The sequence below is a fragment of the Mixophyes fleayi genome, chromosome 11 (assembly GCF_038048845.1).
Source record: "Mixophyes fleayi isolate aMixFle1 chromosome 11, aMixFle1.hap1, whole genome shotgun sequence".
Lineage (NCBI taxonomy): Eukaryota > Metazoa > Chordata > Amphibia > Anura > Limnodynastidae > Mixophyes > Mixophyes fleayi.
This window is the reverse complement of record NC_134412.1, coordinates 14,499,652-14,519,424: the sequence shown is the minus strand read 5'-3', so window position 1 is coordinate 14,519,424 and position 19,773 is coordinate 14,499,652. Positions and strand designations below refer to the sequence as shown.

At 38.3% G+C, this 19,773-nt stretch overlaps 1 protein-coding gene across 1 annotated transcript; it reads right to left on the bottom strand.

Moving 5' to 3' along the window:
* Positions 1-7,374: 7,374 nt before the first annotated feature.
* On the bottom strand, positions 7,375-18,978 carry LOC142107495 (phospholipase A2 inhibitor and Ly6/PLAUR domain-containing protein-like). Its single transcript, XM_075190953.1, has 6 exons — positions 18,948-18,978; positions 16,034-16,150; positions 12,534-12,689; positions 11,717-11,860; positions 9,951-10,165; positions 7,375-7,395 (listed from the first exon to the last, which is right to left on the bottom strand). Exons 1-6 carry the CDS (start codon positions 18,976-18,978, stop codon positions 7,375-7,377), a joined length of 684 nt encoding a protein of 227 aa, XP_075047054.1.
* Positions 18,979-19,773: the final 795 nt, after the last annotated feature.

The window sequence follows — 19,773 nt, the reverse complement described above, 5'->3', positions numbered from 1 at the left end:
GTAGATTCTGCTGACAGTTATGACTTTTGACAGCCAGAAATATTAATGCACAATTAGGGAGGACACCCCAAAAGCACTGAGGAGTGCTAAAAATTATTTAGTAGATTCTGCTGACAGTTATGACTTTTGACAGCCAGAAATATTAATGCACAATTAGGGAGGACACCCCAAAAGCACTGAGGAGTGCTAAAAATTATTTAGTAGATACTGCTGACAGAAATGACTTTTGACAGCCAGAAATATTAATGCACAATTAGGGAGGACACCCCAAAAGCACTGAGGAGTGCTAAAAATTATTTAGTAGATACTGCTGACAGAAATGACTTTTGACAGCCAGAAATATTAATGCACAATTAGGGAGGACACCCCAAAAGCACTGAGGAGTGCTACAAATTATTTAGTAGATACTGCTGACAGAAATGACTTTTGACAGCCAGAAATATTAATGCACAATTAGGGAGGACACCCCAAAAGCACTGAGGAGTGCTACAAATTATTTAGTAGATACTGCTGACAGAAATGACTTTTGACAGCCAGAAATATTAATGCACAATTAGGGAGGACACCCCAAAAGCACTGAGGAGTGCTACAAATTATTTAGTAGATACTGCTGACAGATATGACTTTTGACAGCCAGAAATATTAATGCACAATTAGGGAGGACACCCCAAAAAGCACTGAGGTGTGCTACAAATTATTTAGTAGATACTGCTGACAGATATGACTTTTGACAGCCAGAAATATTAATGCACAATTAGGGAGGACACCCCAAAAGCACTGAGGAGTGCTAAAAATTATTTAGTAGATACTGCTGACAGATATGACTTTTGACAGCCAGAAATATTAATGCACAATTAGGGAGGACACCCCAAAAGCACTGAGGAGTGCTACAAATTATTTAGTAGATACTGCTGACAGATATGACTTTTGACAGCCAGAAATATTAATGCACAATTAGGGAGGACACCCCAAAAGCACTGAGGAGTGCTAAAAATGATTTAGTAGATACTGCTGACAGATATGACTTTTGACAGCCAGAAATATTTATGCACAATTATGGGGGACACCCCAAAAGCGCTGGGGAGTGCCAAATATGAAGAAAAAATAATAAACCTCTATCCTCCTCTCTGCACTAGCGATTTTGGTTAGAGCAATTGCAAGAACAATATTGTATTCTCTGTCCCTGCTCTAATTAGCCTATGACTACACCCTGCTCTCTCCCTCTGTCAAATGGCGATGGATTGCTGTGGAGGCGTGTATTTATAAAGTTGAAGTATCGCGAGAACCGAGCCCCGAGATCCGACGACGTCACAATGACGTTCGGCCTCGATTTGGATTTGGAATGGGCGGGAGAGTACCGAGCTGCTCAGCTCGGTACTCGGATACCCAAAGTTCGGGTGGGTTCGGTTCTCGGAGAACCGGACCCGCCCATCTCTATACAATATACATATATAACTACAATATATTATAATGGAAAATGAGCTTCTTAAATGGCTACAATAGAAAAGTGTAAGTTATTTGAAAGATTGGTCAACTCTATTCCAAACAATGTTTTGTAAGCTCAGTCTGCCATATTCCATGTACATTTTTAAAAACCATACCGAAAAATGGAAGCAATCCAGAATTTGGAACTCAGAAATGGAATACTTCTTTTGTAATTGTTGCTCACCACATCTTTCTGTTATCCTTTTCATTACAGAACACAAGAGAAATGTCTGGGAAATTTATTAAACACAGTGGTTCTGAATCATTGAGCAAAGTAAGGCAAACAAAGGAGCAGATTTGCTGACAACAGTCTCCAGAAATCAATACATTCAACGCCCTTTTCAACTACTGCACTTTTCTTTATCATGTTGTTTTTCCACTCACTGAGTCATGTCTATTTTTATATTTTTATTTAAAGGAAGTGTATATATATATATATATATATATATATATATATATATATATATATATATATATATTTATATATAGGCAATGGGAGTGATTTGCCAGAGGCCTCTCAGAGTGGAATTAGCTATGGAGCTAACAGTCTGCAAGTAAAAGGCTGCAAACCAAGTTATATACAGGTGTAGCACTGTGCTTAGGTTCAGTTATGTACAGGTCTGAGGCATGTGATGAAGTAAATGTAATATGTGATTTACTTACATGCTTTAATGTGTTTGTATCCACACCTAGCAGCAGAGCTGATAGGGGTGGCTGTGCTGATTAGGTGTTACAGAGCACCTGAGGGCACTTCCTTTAAAGACAAGGTGGGAGTGTCGTCTGTCAGTCAACCAAGCCTGTGGGAGGAGACCTGGGTATTTAATCTTGAATTGTGCTTTTGTTAGAGTTGACTGACGCTGAACCAGTTGGCCAGTCAGTAGAGAGCTGGTCTGTGTCTAGTAAGCAGCAGGGTCACCAGGAGGTGCAAGCAAAAGGGGTTGCTTGCTGGTGTCATCCTGACAGAAGAACTGTTATTTATTGTGATGTAAACAATAAATATATTTGATTTAAAACAAGAAGTTTGTTGTGCTGCTGATATCTGCTGGGTGCTCTTGCAACAGAAGGTGACAAAAGTGTCACAAGATGGGGGCGTTGCGATAATATATATATATATATAATTTCAATATTTGGCTCGTGCCAATTTGAGAATTACACAAATGCACACAAAAACCTTAGGTTTCCAATTGGTTAATTTTAAGTCAGCTTGTAGGCTTTATTTTATGTATAGTCAAGGGCGGAACATTGCCAGGCTCAAAAACAAAATTTGTGCAAGCCAACCCCGTCCCCCTGTCTCCCCCACTATCAAAATAAATGCCCTCTTCTGAGCATGCACCTATGAGTGCCTGAAGCATTCGTACCCCATGCACCCTCTTTAGTTCCGTCCTTGTGTATTAACAATCATTACAAATTATATACAACTTGTCATTAGTTATATTGCTACAATACTAGTGTGTGTGTTTTAAGAAGCAGCAGAAGGATGATGGAATCATTTAATTTGACTTTCACTTTTTAAATAGACCATAGTTTAGAATACGTTGCTGTAAGTTGGAGAAGAGTCATTGCAAACTGCATCTTTGTTGTTTTCTGCTTTCTTTTCTCAGTTTTCGACACATTCGTCATCCATACCGTCAAAAATATATGCTGGCGTTACGAAGCTTGTGATGAAAGTGAGAAATTATCCTCACCAAACTTCAAAGTGACATTCAGAACTAGCTGTTGTGCTTCAGACGGCTGCAAAATTCCAACCAGGGCCGTCTTTCCCATAGGGCACAATGGGCAGGTGCCCGGGGGCCCTGCAGCCCAGGGGGGCCCGTCGGGAGCCGGATCGCCAGCTGACAGTACGGTAAGTATTTTCTTCTTTTCTTTTTCCAGGTTTTTTTTTTTTGGCTTCCTCCAACAGGCCCCCCTCGGCTGCAGGGCCCATATATATATAATCATTATTTTTTTTTTTGTAAAAACATGTTCTTAACATGTTCTCAAGAGGGCCCTGATTCCAACTCCAAACTGTAAGTGCTACATGTAAGTCATACTGCTAAGACAAATTGTGAGGGTTACGACATATCTGGTCATGGATCACATGCCGGATGAGGACAGACACCATTCACAGAACACACCACTTACAGACGCACTTCCAAACACACAACAATTACAATACATAACACTCATTCTGTGTTTAAATGATCCTACAGGCTCCGGCACAGTGAGATCCAACTTCTGACATGGTGAAGTAGCAGCAGGCAGCTTTTTACCTGTTAAGCTGCTCCTCCATGTCTGTGCCACGCTGGGAGTTTGGAGCTGGGTGCTCAATAATATTTGAAATCACTAATGTAAATAATTCATATTGCAGATGGCACCAGAGAATGATATTAGTAGGAGCGGCAACAGGGGAGGGCTGGCAAAGTTTAGCCTGTAGGGCAATACTAGAACTCAGCAGCTATTAGGAACATTTTGAAGGGGAAAAAAATGCATATTGGCCCACTGGCCAACATACCAGCTCAAGGTAGCCCACTATGGAACCAGCCTAGGGGGCAAATGCCCACCTGCCCCAAGCCCAGCCTGCCCCTGAGCGGCAAGGTGGAAGCTGAAGTCAGAGCCGTAACATTTTACCACTGCGTGTATGGTAATACACTTTAAATAGTAATTTCTTTTGCACAATACCATTCATGTCAAGTGTATTTATTGCCGGTATCCATACTGTGCTGGGTGCACCAACTATATAATCATTGCTGTTGCAAATTCCTAAACTTCAGCAGTGTTTTAATTCTTCATTGTAGTTGCATGTGTAGTGCATTATGTCCTGTCACATCACACTTATTATTAATTATTAATATTTATTTATAAGGCGCTACAAGGCATCCGCAGTGCCGTACAGAGACAAACAAAATCACAATACAATGGGAGACAGCACAGTACAGTAAACACAGCAACTCAGTACGCTCAATGCACAGCTAGAGAGGGCGGGGAAAGGGGAGGGAGGATCCGAAAACGACGGGGCCCAAGAAGGGGGGCGCGGAAGACAGGGAGACCCCCAGGGGGGAGGAGGGAGCGAAAGTGGACGTGGGGTGGAGGACCTTTGAGGAGGAGGGCTAAGTAGCTGGAGAGCAGAGTTAGAAGTGGTGGAAACAGGAGGAGAGATGGCCCTGCTCAGAGGAGCGTACAATCTAAGGGATTTAATACAATCTAAGACACTTACAGACTTTGCAGTTGATGGACACCAAGACGCAGATGCTTCCACCACAAGGGTGTCATAAGTAATACCACACAATAGAGCTAGTTGCTGTAGAGACAGGATTGGGAAGCAAAGCCTGACAACCTCTGGTATCCAACTGTGATAGGGATGTATGGTCATTATTAACTGCATCCAAATGTGCATACTATAGTCAATCAGAACAGACTCACCATCAGTACATGCATCCCATAGGACAACCGTGAACACTGCCACCTCCTTACTCTTGAAAGAAAGATAGCCATCCAGAAGCAAGGTCCCAGTTGGGTTCCATTAAATGTCACACCCCAGCAAGGCCATGGCCACTCATTACTTGCCTAATGTGTCTACATGTTCTACATATTCACTGATCCTGGTGCTATCATCCCTGTGGCCTACCCAGTCTGCTCTACCAGTGAAGAACCAGGATCCGGTGCTGATATCCTACTTGTGGCCTACTTACCTCTTCTCCCGATCACTGTGAAATTAAATTAAAATAAATCCAAACCTCTGTTATTTTTTCTTTTAAAAATCTGATGAGAATATTCTTTTCTACCACAGTACAAATGGAAATGCCATTTAAGTAATGGACGAAGAATAGACTTCCATGAATTCATATAATCATCATCATTTATTTATATAGCGCCACTGATTCCACAGTGCTGTACAGGGAACTCATTCACATCAGTCCCTGCCCCATTGGAGTTTACAGTCCAAATTCCCATCCAGAGAGAGAGAGCCTAGGGGCAATTTTGATAGTAGCCAATTAACCTTCTAGTCAGGGCCATCTTAACAACATTATGGGCCCCCAGGCAAAGCAGTGCACTGGGGCCCATATATATATATATATATATATATATAGATAGATAGATATAGATGTATAGAGATACATAGATGTACTTGCTCAGTGACCCTTGAAGGTTTTTTTTGCAGGTTTTTTCTTTTGCAGGATTATTTATTTTAATTAAGAGCCCTGCCTATGGGGCCCCCTTGCCTATGGGGGCCCCAGGCACCTGCCCATTGTGCCCAATGGAAAAGATGGCCCTGCTACTAGTATGTTTTGGAATGTAGGAGGAAACCGGAGCACCCGGAGGAAACCCACGCAAACACGGGGAGAACATACAAACTCCACACAGATAAGGTCATGGTCGGTAATTGAACTCATGACCCCAGCGCTGTGAGGCAGAAGGGCTAACCACTAGGCCACCGTGCTGCCCATGCCCATCTAATGTGGGTGCTGCCTAATATGTTTGCAGAGGAGAGAGTTGCAAGTTGTTTAACTCTACAGTCACGTATATAATAATTCAATAAGCTTCATGTGTCTAGCCCGTGATTTCAGTCTATTGTGAAGTGACCCTAGTCTACAGTCATTGCTTCTAAAGCATCTAACCTGAACACGCTGGATTAAAAAAAGTGGAGATGTTGCCTATAGCAACCAATCAGATTCTAGCTATCATTTATTAAGTACATTCTACAAAATGACAGCTAGAATCTGATTGGTTGCTATAGGCGACATCTCCACTTTTTCAAGCCCACAGTTTAGTAGATATACTCATGAATTATCATTCTTAATTCCTTTTGTGTACATTTCACTTAACATTTATGCTTCTAATAGCAGCTGGTTATGTATATGTTATTCACTTTATTATTTACATTGTTAGCAATAAATTTATTTATATTTATTCAATTCTGTGAATTAAATTATTAAGTGTAAGCGCAGCCAAATTACTTTCTTGAATTGTCCTATAGATATCTGTTAGAGATCACACAGTCACTCAACTGGCAGCAGATCACACTTATTTGAATTAATTCTCTCACTAGTAGCTCCAAGGGTTCAAAATCTTATTATTAAAAAAATAAATGCCTGGGGTGACAAAGTGCAGCCGATATTTTAAGGGGTTTTTCTTTCACTAATGCCAAGAATATTCCAAAATTATAGTCAACGTCACTTAATTAAGTTTCCAAATTCTACTGAAAGCCATTCTTATACAGATGATATTGATCATTTTAGAAATACAACACACATTATTTTACCTATATTTTTTATTATTTATATTATATATTTATATGTATTATATATATATATATATATATATATATATATATATATATATACCCAACAATTGTATCAATATCACAGTAAGGTCTTTGGGAAGAGCAAGTCTCTTGATCATGATGTGAAATTCATGACTTTAAATGCAACCTTTAATATTGTAATCATTATAATTGATATGTTATACAGTATGGGCAGCAGAGAATCTGTGTATTATAAGGAATAATGCACCTCTGTCTATAAATTATTACAGATATTAAAAGTAACCTCAGACATCAATGATCTGCATTAAAGCATTTTATGTGATCACAAAATTCCTCCATAGCTTCTAATATTCTTTACATTTAGAGGAGGGAGTAGATTATCCCATATATAAACAATTGCCAATGAAAATATTACAAGACATTTTATATTTGCTTCTTGTTTTCAACGCACAATTCTTTATATATGCATTCACATAAAGAAATTAAAAGAGATGAAAAAGATAATAAATGGTGCAAATAAAAAACAGCCACAAATCCCTATTTTATGTTACAATACAAAAAAAAATCAAGTTATCCCCAAAAACAGATTATATTGGGTTTACAAGCCGATCCTGTGAGAATATCTTTATTATCTTCTCCAAGAGTCTTCAAACTTTGTCCTGGATTCTCTGTAAGAAATAATGGAACATATTGTAAAAATATTGCATCATTAGACAAATGCATCAGAATATTCGGGGGCAAGCTTTGTCGTCAATCAAATATGTCATATTCTCCATGACTCCACTGTGCAATGAGGTGTCTATAATTTAATAATAATAATTCTTTATTTATATTGCATCTTTCTCCAAATAGGACTCAAAGGGCTAGATTTAATAAGCTGCGGGTTTGAAAAAGTGGGGATGTTGCCTATAGCAACCAATCAGATTCTAGCTGTCATTTTGTAGAGTGCACTAAATAAATGAAAGCTAGAATCTGATTGGTTGCTATAGGCAACATCTCCACTTTTCAAACCCGCAGTTTAGTAAATATACCCCAAAGTACTTTACATTGTTGCACAGATTGAGGCAGCCATCTTTGACATGCTCAGCTGCTAATCTAAGGAATCATTCACATCAGTCCCTGTTCCATTGGAGCTTACAGTCTAGTTCAGTGTTGGCTAACCTGTGACACTCCAGGTGTTGTGAAACTATAAGTCCCAGCATGATTTGCCAACCTATAGCAGCTTATTGCTGGAAGGGTATGCTGGGACTTGTAGTTATTATTATTATTATTATTATTGTTTATTTGTAAGGCGCCACAAGGTTTCCGCAGCGCCGTGCATGGTACAAACAGTAGACTATACAGGGTAAGACAGTACAGAACAATAAACACAAAGTACCAGTACTTCAGAAACTCCAGGCAGGCAGATACAGTAGAGACGGAGTGGAAGAACAGGTATGGAGACAGGAGGGAAAATGGGCCCTGCTCATACGAGCTTACATCCTAAGGGAGGGTAAACAGAATCAGGTACATAAGGGAGCCAGTGAAGCAACGGGGAGAGAGAAAGGGGGCAGGGGAGAACCAGAAGAGGTGAGAGGTTAAGTGGATGGTTGGTAGGCCTTAAGGAACAGGTGAGTTTGAAGAGCCCGCTTGAAGGAGCACAGATTGGGTGAGAGACGAATGGAGCGAGGGAGGTCGTTCCAGTGAAGGGGGGCAGCACGGGAGAAGTCTTGGATTCTAGAGTGGGAAGAGGTGATCAGAGTGGAGGAGAGGCGGCGATCATTGGCTGAGCGCAGGGAGCGGGCGGGAGTGTGAATGGAGAGGAGGTTAGAGATGTAAGGGGCAGTAGACTGAGAGAGAGCCTTGTAAGTGGTGGTGAGGAGTTTGCTAACACCTGGAGTGTCACAGGTTAGCCAACACTGGTCTAGTTCCACTAAGACACACACACATGCCCAACACTGGTACCTGCTCAAAAGACTAGAGAAGGGGGTCTCCGAAACGGATTGACTTTTTAAAATAGAATTTTAAATAAATTGAATTACAATCTGTTTTTATTCTTCCTACAATTTGGCTAACACAGAACGAAGGACAGATTCTATCAGGATGACTTTTTTTGTACATTTGTCTCAAAAGAAAAGATATGCTAGAGAGTTGTATATACTTTTTATTGATCCATATAGTTGTTAGATAAGCAATCTACAATAACGCTATATTTGTTGCATTACTGCACATAAAACATAGGCTACATAGATATTACTTTAAGCCTCATTCACCAGTTAGTTCAGCCATATAACATCATAGAAATAGCTCATATGCTGCAGTCCAAGCTTCCCAGGAAAAAAAGTCTAACACGCATTAAATTTATTAACATCCAATTATTTATTTAAGCTAAATATCATACCAGCTGTGCCTACTTTGACAGTGTATATCTCTGTCAGTCTAGGTCTGTTTTTATTTGTGTATTTGTCTATAAGTGGTTTCGCTATGTATGTTTTTCTTAAATGGTAAGGCGTGCATTATAAGAGTATTGCAAGCCACCATCAGAGTTCTTTGACATGAATGCAGCCATCAACCATTGACAATGTGTTTTTACATGGTCAAAAAAAATATTTTGTGACTTGGAATACTCTACTAATGTAAAATAGGAAGTACATAATATCATTTAAAAATGGAGACTGTGAAGGAGGCTGCGGCTCAGGGAAGAACGTAGAAGGGCTATGTTCAGAGAAAGTGTCACAAAGTTAGTTCCACATTTGAGGTCATTGACTTGAGCAAGTGATTTGTCAGCAGCATTGCTCAATGTGTTTTGTTTTTGTAAAACCCCTATTACCTACTTACATACAAATCATCCACTCATGTGCTAGATGGGTTTTACTAAAGCCACAATACAATACAGTATTAAGACTTTGTGACATTTAAGAAAAGGTAAAAACACCTACTGCCCTATATTTTAATATAAACATTTAGAGGGCAGAATTATTAATAAAATTAGACAAATGATAAAGCAGAGATTAATGTATCCATTGCAAACACAACTGCCACTAGTGGTTTCATGGGTTGCAGTATGAAACACTGTAGATGTCAAAGTATTGCGAGAAGTATAATTATTGTTTGAGGTGGTATTGCTGCTTGGGTGAGTATTGGCAATGTTAGTGATAAAATGATCGGTTCCACTGCTGACCTGGCTTGTAATTCTATTGCTACCACTATTGGTGATTGTTTCACTAATTACACTGGACTTTACTGGACGGTTAACACTGACTGATGCACTATTTCCATAAGGACTAACAGTACTGCTGTGACTGGTATCATTTTGGCTGCCAGTACTGACTTTGGCATTGTTGCACTTGATGCTTATCTTGATCTCCCCGGTGGTGCTGGTGGAGGTAATGCCATTGTAGTTAGAGCAAAGGTTTTCTGTGGCACATCCAGACATGGCCACGATTGGTCTTGAGTGCTCTGAAAAAAATAAGAAGACATTAAAATCTAAAATAGTTCTTTAAAAAGAAAAACAAAACAATTATATAAAAGTATATCAAACGGTATAAACCCACATCCCTACTGTCGTATCACAATATAGATTCTCATACATGTCAAACAGAACCAATGCAGAGGCTTCCGTAGCCGGGACCTTGGAGCTGCTCCATTCAGCTATTTTTCCCAGGGGCTCTGCAGGTTCTGCAATACAGATCTGGCAAAACAATTAAGTCAACCACCTTTAAAGGTTGGTAGAGGCTGGGTGTATGCGAGAGGAGCAATTATATCTGTAAGAGGAACAGAGGACCTCCAGGAAAAATGACTGCACGTAGCAGCCCCTAGGGCTTCAGCTATTGGACGGGAAACCCCTACACTGCTACCTTTTAAAAGGTGGTAGTGCAATGGTAATTCATACTTACCAGCATTGGGAGGATGGAGGGAGGCAGGACATGAGGATTTGTGTCTGTTTGGCCCTGCCCCCATGACACAATGACTTAATCTCGTCATGGAGGCTCCCATCTTGGCCATTCACTATGAAGTGGGCTGGATGCGGGATAATGGCGTGCGGGAGTCCAGGACACCTACCTGGAATTCGTGAGTCTCCTGGACATTTCGGGAGAGTGGGCAAGTATGCGGTAATGTAGGAGTTGTGGTGTAAAAATGCTAAAGATTTATAATATGCTTGGCTTCTCGAAAGTATCTTATGTAGGTATAAATGGTTTGATAGTGATGTTTCCATTTAATATTGGTCAGTGGTGACATCATTGCAAATTCTGTAATATTATAAATAACTAATTTACTAATAGTAATTAGAATATGACATTAACATGCCATTATTTCCAAGCTCCTGTAAATTATATATGGCATATGTGGCATTGTATAATATTAAGGATATTACAGTACAATTCATTAATGAGTCCTGTGACCAAAAGTTCTTCATACATTTATACAGAATACAGGATCGCAAATATACTAGTAATATTTTAGATGATATTTTATATCCAGAAATGCAATGTTTGTAAATAGGCCATAGTATATTTGAGAATAACTCATCTTAAAACCTCCACTAGTGTCTTTTAAACAGAGACTTACAAGCTATACAAGGCAGCAAGAGCAACAGTGACACCGTTAGGTGATATGAAGACACTACACCCACATATTTTGTTAGATAGACTGTTGTGGGACACTCCTGAATATGATCAATACTGTACATAGACCATATAACTCTGTGTTATTTTCTAGGAATATGTGCATATTATTAAGTATGAATATACTTTAAATTAATAATTATGCACAGTACATGCTCAAGCTCCTTTATCCCAAACCCCCCATTATTTTTACTTGGCCAAATATAGAGTTGATAAAGACTAGGAAAAGAGAATGTATTTTGAAAGGAAAAGTAATAATTTGAAATTGAAGCAAATTATATGCTAATCGCTGAACAGTGTTGTCCTAGGCATACGTTAAGTTAGACTATCCTGTAAACACAACCCTTATTATAGTAAGTAAGTATAGTATTAAAGTAAGAATTACCTCCAGTAGTTTCCATTGAGTATGACGTACATTTGGTCTGATTCCCAGTACAATCGATATTGCCATCCTTTACACAAGCTGCAGATGTTACGGTGAAACAAGATGGACACATCAGACCGTTGCTTGCTGCGTTGTCAGTTGACACTAAAAATTAGCATGTAAAAGGAAATAGGCAACTAAGAGCAATTTAATTGGATGACTAAATGCACAATATCTGCAATTTAAAGTCTAATGACTAGGGGCCTGATTCATTAAGGATCTTAACTTAAGAAATTTCTTATTTCAGTCTCCTGGACAAAACCATGTTACAATGCAAGAGGTGCAAATTAGTATTCTGTTTTGCACATAAGTTAAATACTGACTGTTTTTTCATGTAGCACACAAATACTTGATAGCTTATTTGTACACTGAAATTTAAAGTTGATATTTGTGTGCTACATGAAAAAACAGTCAGTATTTAACTTATGTGCAAAACAGAATACTAATTTGCACCCCTTGCATTGTAACATATAAATAAGAAACTTCTTAATTTAAGATCCTTAATGAATCAGGCCCATGTTTATTAGCCCTATCAGGTGGGGCAGGTGTAAGTGTTGACTGATAGTGAAGTCTAACCTGTGCTTTATAGCCTGTGCTTTAAAAACTATAAAAATAACAAAGGCCCATTATTTTTACTTTTGTACAATGATTTTATTATATTTTCTTTTGTGGCAAATAGGCACCAATCCCTACTTATTTTCACTGCTCCACTAGTTTCCCCTTTGTTCTCTGTTTCTGTCACTGGATAACTAATTACTTGCCATTATTTCAAACTTACCTTTAGGTGATGTTGGGGTGCAGTTGTCATCCTTGCAGCAGCTGATATTTATATCTACCGTCATAAACTGGTTACTCAGACGCTTAGGTTGATCACATTCCGATGAGTAACCACATCCTCTCACTATTGTATAGGTCGTCTCTCTGAATGCCGCAACTGGGGGTAAAAAAGTAGTATTGTCACAAGCACATTGTGTACATATAATTCTAGACAATAATAAATGGCAAAACAGATAGATATAATAACTATATATCAATCTATCTATTTCATATCTATTTAGTTCATTCAGGGTTCTTTACCAAAATATGTATAATATGAGATAGATAATAGATAGATAAAAAGATAGACAGATATGAAATAGATAGATAATTAGAAGATAGATAGACAGATAGATAGATAGATATGAAATAAATAGATAGATTATACTTGCCTGCTCTCCCGGAAGGTCCGGGAGGTTTACAATTTTTGGGGAGTCTTCCTGGATTCCCGGAAGAGTAGGAATCCTTCTGAGTCTTGGTGGATGTGGGACTTAATGACACAATTTGCATCATCAATCCCCACCCCTGCTATGAAACGCTGTGAGTTTAGGTGCTTCATAGCGGGGATGGGGCCCCCTTCTGCAGTTGTTACATGACTTCCCCTCTGCGATCTCCGGGAGGGGAGGTTTAAAAATTGGGCAAGGATGAAAAAGAGATGAGACAGACAAACAGACAGACAGACAGACGGATCGATATGTAACACCGGTGACCTGAGCAGGCCGTACATGGATTTTAGAAACCCCCCCCTACAGGCAGAGAAAAGCATCTCCCAGCATGCAGTGGGGAAGAGGTGCTAGTGAAGAAACAGTTAAAGATAAATGGCAATTCTGAGAGAGAGAGGTAGCGCCAGGATCCAGGCTGCAGCAGGGAGATAGAAGAAAGAGAGAGTCTGGCAGGAGACCCCTGTCAGGCTCTAATGAGAAAAAAGCCCTGAGGAGAGCCACCTGGGAGAGGTATCTGATGAGCTGGGCAGCTGCTGAGAACCGGGTGACCAAGCGGGACTGACAGGAAAGAGGACCCTGTCAGCTCTCTAAGCACTAACAGAAGATAGAGCGTGTCTGTCAGATTTATCCGACTTGTCATTAGCAAGACTGAAAATTCCTGTGAGAAGATCTGATAAGTAACCATTTTTTGGTTTCATAATTTATGTGCTGGGACTAAGTATTGTATTTTTTCTGCTATAAGGTGGATCGGGAACTGGTGGGGTGCAAAGACTGAGATAAATGGTGAGAACTTGCCATAGACTACAGAATTTACCTCAGAAGTATGAAGTTTATCATATAGGAATATTGTGGAGCTATAATCTGCTTCGGTCAGTGATAGCTTCCCATGTTATCACTAAAGTTGGAGCCAAAACACTTCAAAATCAGAGTTTGCTAAATAGTGAAAGTTTAACTAAGTGCTATAGTGTGGAATAATATATGTCTTGCTAAAGTTGAAGGAAAACTGACAGCCGTGACATCCTCATTGGCCATTTGTACTTGTGTTGCTGTTCACGGAGTAAAAGAATGGAGGAGAATCTGTTCATTATTACCCGGAAAAGACCACTCAAATGCATCCTTTAGTGAAATGTGTACATGTTGATTTGTTATCTGTTACATTAAGTGAATTATATGTTACTGAAGTGTAAAGTGTAGTATGAGTTAAGGTTATTGCTATTTGTAGAGTAACAGCAGGTTAGCAATTAAAACAGAGGTACCGCTTAGTAAGCCTAGATAATAGTTGAGGTATTGCACTGCATTATAGTATATCTATTGTAAATTTTATATAGTAACAGATAATCAAAACTTATTTCTTCAAAGTTTAACTTCCAAGTGAGATTCTTATTTTTGATGTAAAAAGATTCTGCATAGACATAAAAATTATTTTGGGAGCTTGCTCCTCACCAATAAAAGTGCCGTCACGGCTTTCAAATACCAAACTGTATATTACTGGGGTTTTTTCTTCCTGTGTGGGTGCCTGTGGGTTTATTAGTAGTGGGCAGAGGGTTCCTTGGTCTCCCTCTGGTGTTGCTTGTCCAGAACACTACCCGTTCGGAGAACCTACTGCACTCTGACCAAGGTGGAGGCACTACGTGAGATAAGGTAAAGGAGATCGCTGCAGACAGGACACACACCACACAGTCTAAACAACCTAAGCGCCAACTTGAGTCAGGTGACTGAAGGGGTGTGATAGATAGATAGATGTGAAATACACTATATGGACAAAGTATTTGGCCACACCTGTTAATTATTGAATTTAGGTGTTTCAATCCAACCTGTTGCCAGAAGTGTATAAAATCAATCACCTAGCCATGCAGTCTCCATTTGTGATACAAAATGGGTCGTTCTGAAGAGCTCAGTGACTTCAAGTGTGGCACTGTGATAGGATGCCACCTTAGCAATAAGACGGTTTGTTAAATTTCATCCCTGCTGGATATTCCACGGTCAACTGTAAGTGATATTATTAGAAAGTGGAAGCATTTAGGAACAACAGCAACTCAGAGACGAAGTGAAAGACCACATGAAATCACAGAATGGGGTCAACGACTGCTAAGGCGCATGGTGCATAAAAGTCACGAATGCTCTGCTGATTCCATAGCCGAAGAGTTACGAACTTCCACTGGCATTAATGTAAGCATTACAACTGTGCGATGGGAGCTTACTGGAATGGGTTTCCATGGCCGAGCAGCTGCATGGAAACCTCACATCACCAAGACCAATGCCAAGCATCGGATGGAAAGGTGTAAAGCACACCGACACTGGACTGTGAAACAGTGGAAACATGTTCTGTGGAGTGGCAGTCAGATGGGCGAGTCTGGGTTTGGTGGATGCTGGGAGAACGTTACCTGTCTGACTGCATTATGCCACCTGTGAAGTTTGGTGGAGGAGAGATAATGTTATAGGGCTGTTTTTCAGGGTTTAGGCTAGGCCCCTTATATCCAGGGAAGGGCAATCTTAATGCTTCAGCATACCAAGTCATTTTGGACAATGCTATGCTTCCAAATTTGTGACAACAGTTTGGGGAATGCCCTTTTCTATTCCAACATGACTGTGCCCCAGTGCACAAAGTAAGGACTACAAAGACATGGTTTGATGAGTTCAGTGTGGAATAACTTGACTGGCCCACACAGAGCTCTACAGAATGAATGCTCACAAATTCCCACAGAAACACTCCAACGTCTTGGGGAAAGCCTTCCAAGAAGAGTGGAAGCTGTTATCGCTGCAAAGGGGGAACAACTCCATATTAAAGTATATGTATTTAAATACAATTTCATTACAGTCGCTGATGGTGTAATGGTCAAGCGTCCGAATACTTTTTTCCATATAGTGTAGATAGATAGATAGAAGATAGATAGATAGATAGATTATTTTTTTCTATTCGCAACAATAATTGAATATAGAGAACTATCAATTAGATTTTATATATAATTTTATTAAATATGAATACGAAAAGAGGAAATGTTGAATGCAATCCACATACTTCTGGTTTCCGTGTAGATCGATGAACAGGTGTTGGCACTGGAAGGGCAGGTGATTGCAGAACCCGTACATGGAGTTTGGGATACACCAGTACAACTTATACAGGTAAGACTGTAACCTGCAAAACATAGATTAGCACATTTGTAAAATACATTTCCTAAGCATACTATTTTAATTGAATATTTTGATGTTAAATATAGAAAGCAAAGTTTTGGCTGTGTACAATACAAACATAAGATTTTCATAAGGATACACTATTCTCTCTTGTTTGTCTGCCAATCAACTGCCAAATTACACTCTTTATACATTGAGAACTTAGGTACATTAAACATGAAAACATATAAACACGGGAAACTCACATAGATTAAGTTCAGATCATGAATTGTTTACAAGCTATAGGACGCAATTTAGAGTTGGACACAAACACACATGCACAAAACTTGCGCCAGTATTTTCGTCTGTATGTTATGACTCCTTAAGCTTGAAGAGGTGGCTCAGTGGCGATTATGTGTGTGCCGGTGTAGTACAGGAAGGACATGGTAAAGCAACAGATGATAGGCATGCATGTGTCTTGTATTGGATCACACACGGTCAAATGGGAATCTCTACATATGACCCGATTTAGAGTTGAATGCAAAGGTTTCTGCTTTGCTTATGAGCAAAGATGCATCTCTCACACTTCACTCCTAAACTTGCACCTGGTTTGCATAGGTGTAAAATATACGCCTCAAAGTTACAAGGCACAAATGGACTTTCTACTCTTGATGAGGGATTCTATTATGCAATTTGTTTTAAGGACTAACTGAAGATTTCATGCCACAGTAAGTGCACCAAAATACTAAATCTAAGCAAATAAAATGTTATATATACATATATATATATATATATATATATATATATGTATATATATATATATATATATATATACACAGGGTGATTCAAAAGTCGCAGTACACCCTTTTATTTCAAAAACTCGACAGGAAATTGGGAAACCTGAATACTCCAGTAAGGTATGGGTGACGTGGTCTATCTTTTACGGTATGTACCAAACATGGGCGCCATCTTGAAATTGGCCAATCGGCCCAATTCCTGTAGAGTTTTTGAAATAAAAGGGTGTGCTGCGACTTTTGAATCACCCTGTATATATATATATATATATATATATATATATATATATATATATATATATATATATATATATATATATATATATATATATATACACATACACACACACACACACACACATATATATATATATATATATATAAATAAACAAAGGTAGGGCGCTCTCACTGTTAATAAGATTGCTGCACCTTATATACTCCGATACAAATAGAATCAAGGTGCAATACTTATCTTATAACACAATTCGTGCAAAAAATAGGATATGGAGTTAATAATGTAAGTGTACAATATATGGTGGTACAAATAGTGAATGATGAATAAAGAGTATTGCAAATAGAATGATAAATGGACAAATGAGTTATGAATGAAGTAAAGAAAATGAGTAAACAAGTGTATGGGTAAATTATTCAGGACGCGTGAAATAAATATAGCTCTTCTTGGAATAGTTTGCGTTGCTGGAGTCAACTTTCAAAAAAATAGATAACTTCAGGAATAAAAATGGGCTTGTCTTACCCTATACGTCCCTACTGAGGTCTTCCATCATTTTTCCAGATGAAAACACTGATGGTACTCACCATGTACAGACTGGAGTGCAAGAGGGGGTTGCCCACATTGTATAGACAAGAAAACAGGGATACTCTGCACTCTCCAAATATATCATTAATGTTATACCAAGTACTGTTCTGTTCAGTCTGTACATGGTGAGTGCAGAGGACCTATGTCTGTTTTTGTTTATACAATCTAAGTCCCATGACTCTTGCACCCCATTCTTAACATTAATTAATTCCAACTTGTGTCAGGTGAGTCCCAGGTCTCCCATGACGCAGCAATAAGACTACTCTTGCCGCTCCCAGCCAGTATTGCAAGGATGCGCCGATAATATTAACTTGGTAACTGATTTTCTATTGCTGCGGTAACAGGTGATATAAAATCTGTGCCAATCACTTCCTAATAAATAGGGACCAAAGTAGAATCAAGTCTAAGTACATTTAACACTAAGTTAATTTGTGCCACTCAAATACTTTTAATTGCCTTGAATTTTATACAACCGTTAAAAGTGTAATCTGATCTGCTGCCCTTTAATTCATGAAATAAATATGACACACACCTTTAAACCCCACAAATACCAGACACCTTTCATGGATGGTGGAAAACTATTACTGTGTAATATAAACCAATGTGTGAGTCTGTTTAAACAGCATGAAGTTAAATTTATTTAAAGAAAATAAGAATGTGCAGAAATTAAAATAAATAGCATAATAATAATATTAATAATAATAATACTAAAAATAATAATAAAAACAATATAGTTAACACTAACACATTAATATGAAACAACAAAACATGAAAATCTTAATAAAACTTTTAAAACTTGTTGCAAAGCATAAACTTTGCATAAAATTATGAATGTGCCTGTGCTTGTTAATGAATGAGTTTGTCTGCTGCCAAGGCTTATATTAAATTCATTATGCCTTGTTTCTATTTTAATATAGCTCATTTTATTTACCCAGCAAGGATTAATTAAATTTCAGTCTATATTTATTTGCATTAAACAATATGTCGTAGTCATCTCTATAAGCCTTAGTGTGGCTCAGATTGTGTTCATAATACTATAGGAAGCTTTATATTAAATTTCTAAGGGACTTGTCTCAACCATTGTCTTGATGACAGGTGATGAATATTAATAATGCAGTATCTGACCAGCATTGTCAGGCTCACCATATCATCTGACAAATAAGAACTATATAGAAAAGTTTTGCCACTCTTGGTCAATGGCAGAATTGTACCTTTGTAAGGCCAACCATTTTCACATTTCATGCTCCATTTTTTAAGCAAGAATACTTTTAATGTTTGTGTATACACAAGTACAAGGTTTCCCAAGTCCAGTCCTCGTAGAGCCCTCTTCTTGCTCTAGCACAGGTGTATTCATTACTGTTTGATACATTGTAACAGGTGGTATAATTATTTCACTTGTCACCTGGAAAACATGCAACGTGGGAACTCCCTGAGGACTGGATTTGAAAAGGTCTGGATCAGTAAATGTATTCTGGATTTCCTTTATAGAGCTTTCCTTTTTTTTTTTTTTTTACCATGGGGAAGCACATAGCTTTTTATGTAGCACAGAGAAATAAAAATAAAAAATACTTAAAAATGCGCTTTTCACAATTCTTCTATCAGATGCAAAATTATTTGAACTCATAAAATTTACCTCTTTTTTTTATTTAAAACCTTCATTCAAGGCCACGACTAGATGGTAAAATTCTAAGTACAAGACGGATATCTATTAATGTTTTGCTCCTTTAACACTTCTTGAATGGGACAATTTCTCCAAGGCCCTGTGTGCATCTGTCTGGAAACACGCTATTTTTATAAATAAATATAAATAGTTTCTTCGTATGCGCATATTATATTATTATTTATGTATATTTATTTATTTTTCAGAATATAATTATTTAAAATCATATTGAGCTTTTTAGAATACATATTTTTGTTTATTTCAAAGTAGTTATTTATGGAAAACTGGATACATTGGGGATAAACTAACACATTTTTAAAGATTCTTCCTATAGTTACTTTCTTTCAATAAGTGCACAAAAATTGTCACATATTAAA

Coding starts and splice junctions, on each gene's coding strand:
- LOC142107495 (XM_075190953.1), bottom strand. CDS start 18,978: ATGAAATGTGAAAATGGTTGGCCTTACAAAG. Junction 12,690..16,033: donor GATCTACACGGAAACCAGAA/GTATGTGGATTG, acceptor TTTTACCCCCAG/TTGCGGCATTCAGAGAGACG. Junction 11,861..12,533: donor CACCCCAACATCACCTAAAG/GTAAGTTTGAAA, acceptor GCTAATTTTTAG/TGTCAACTGACAACGCAGCA.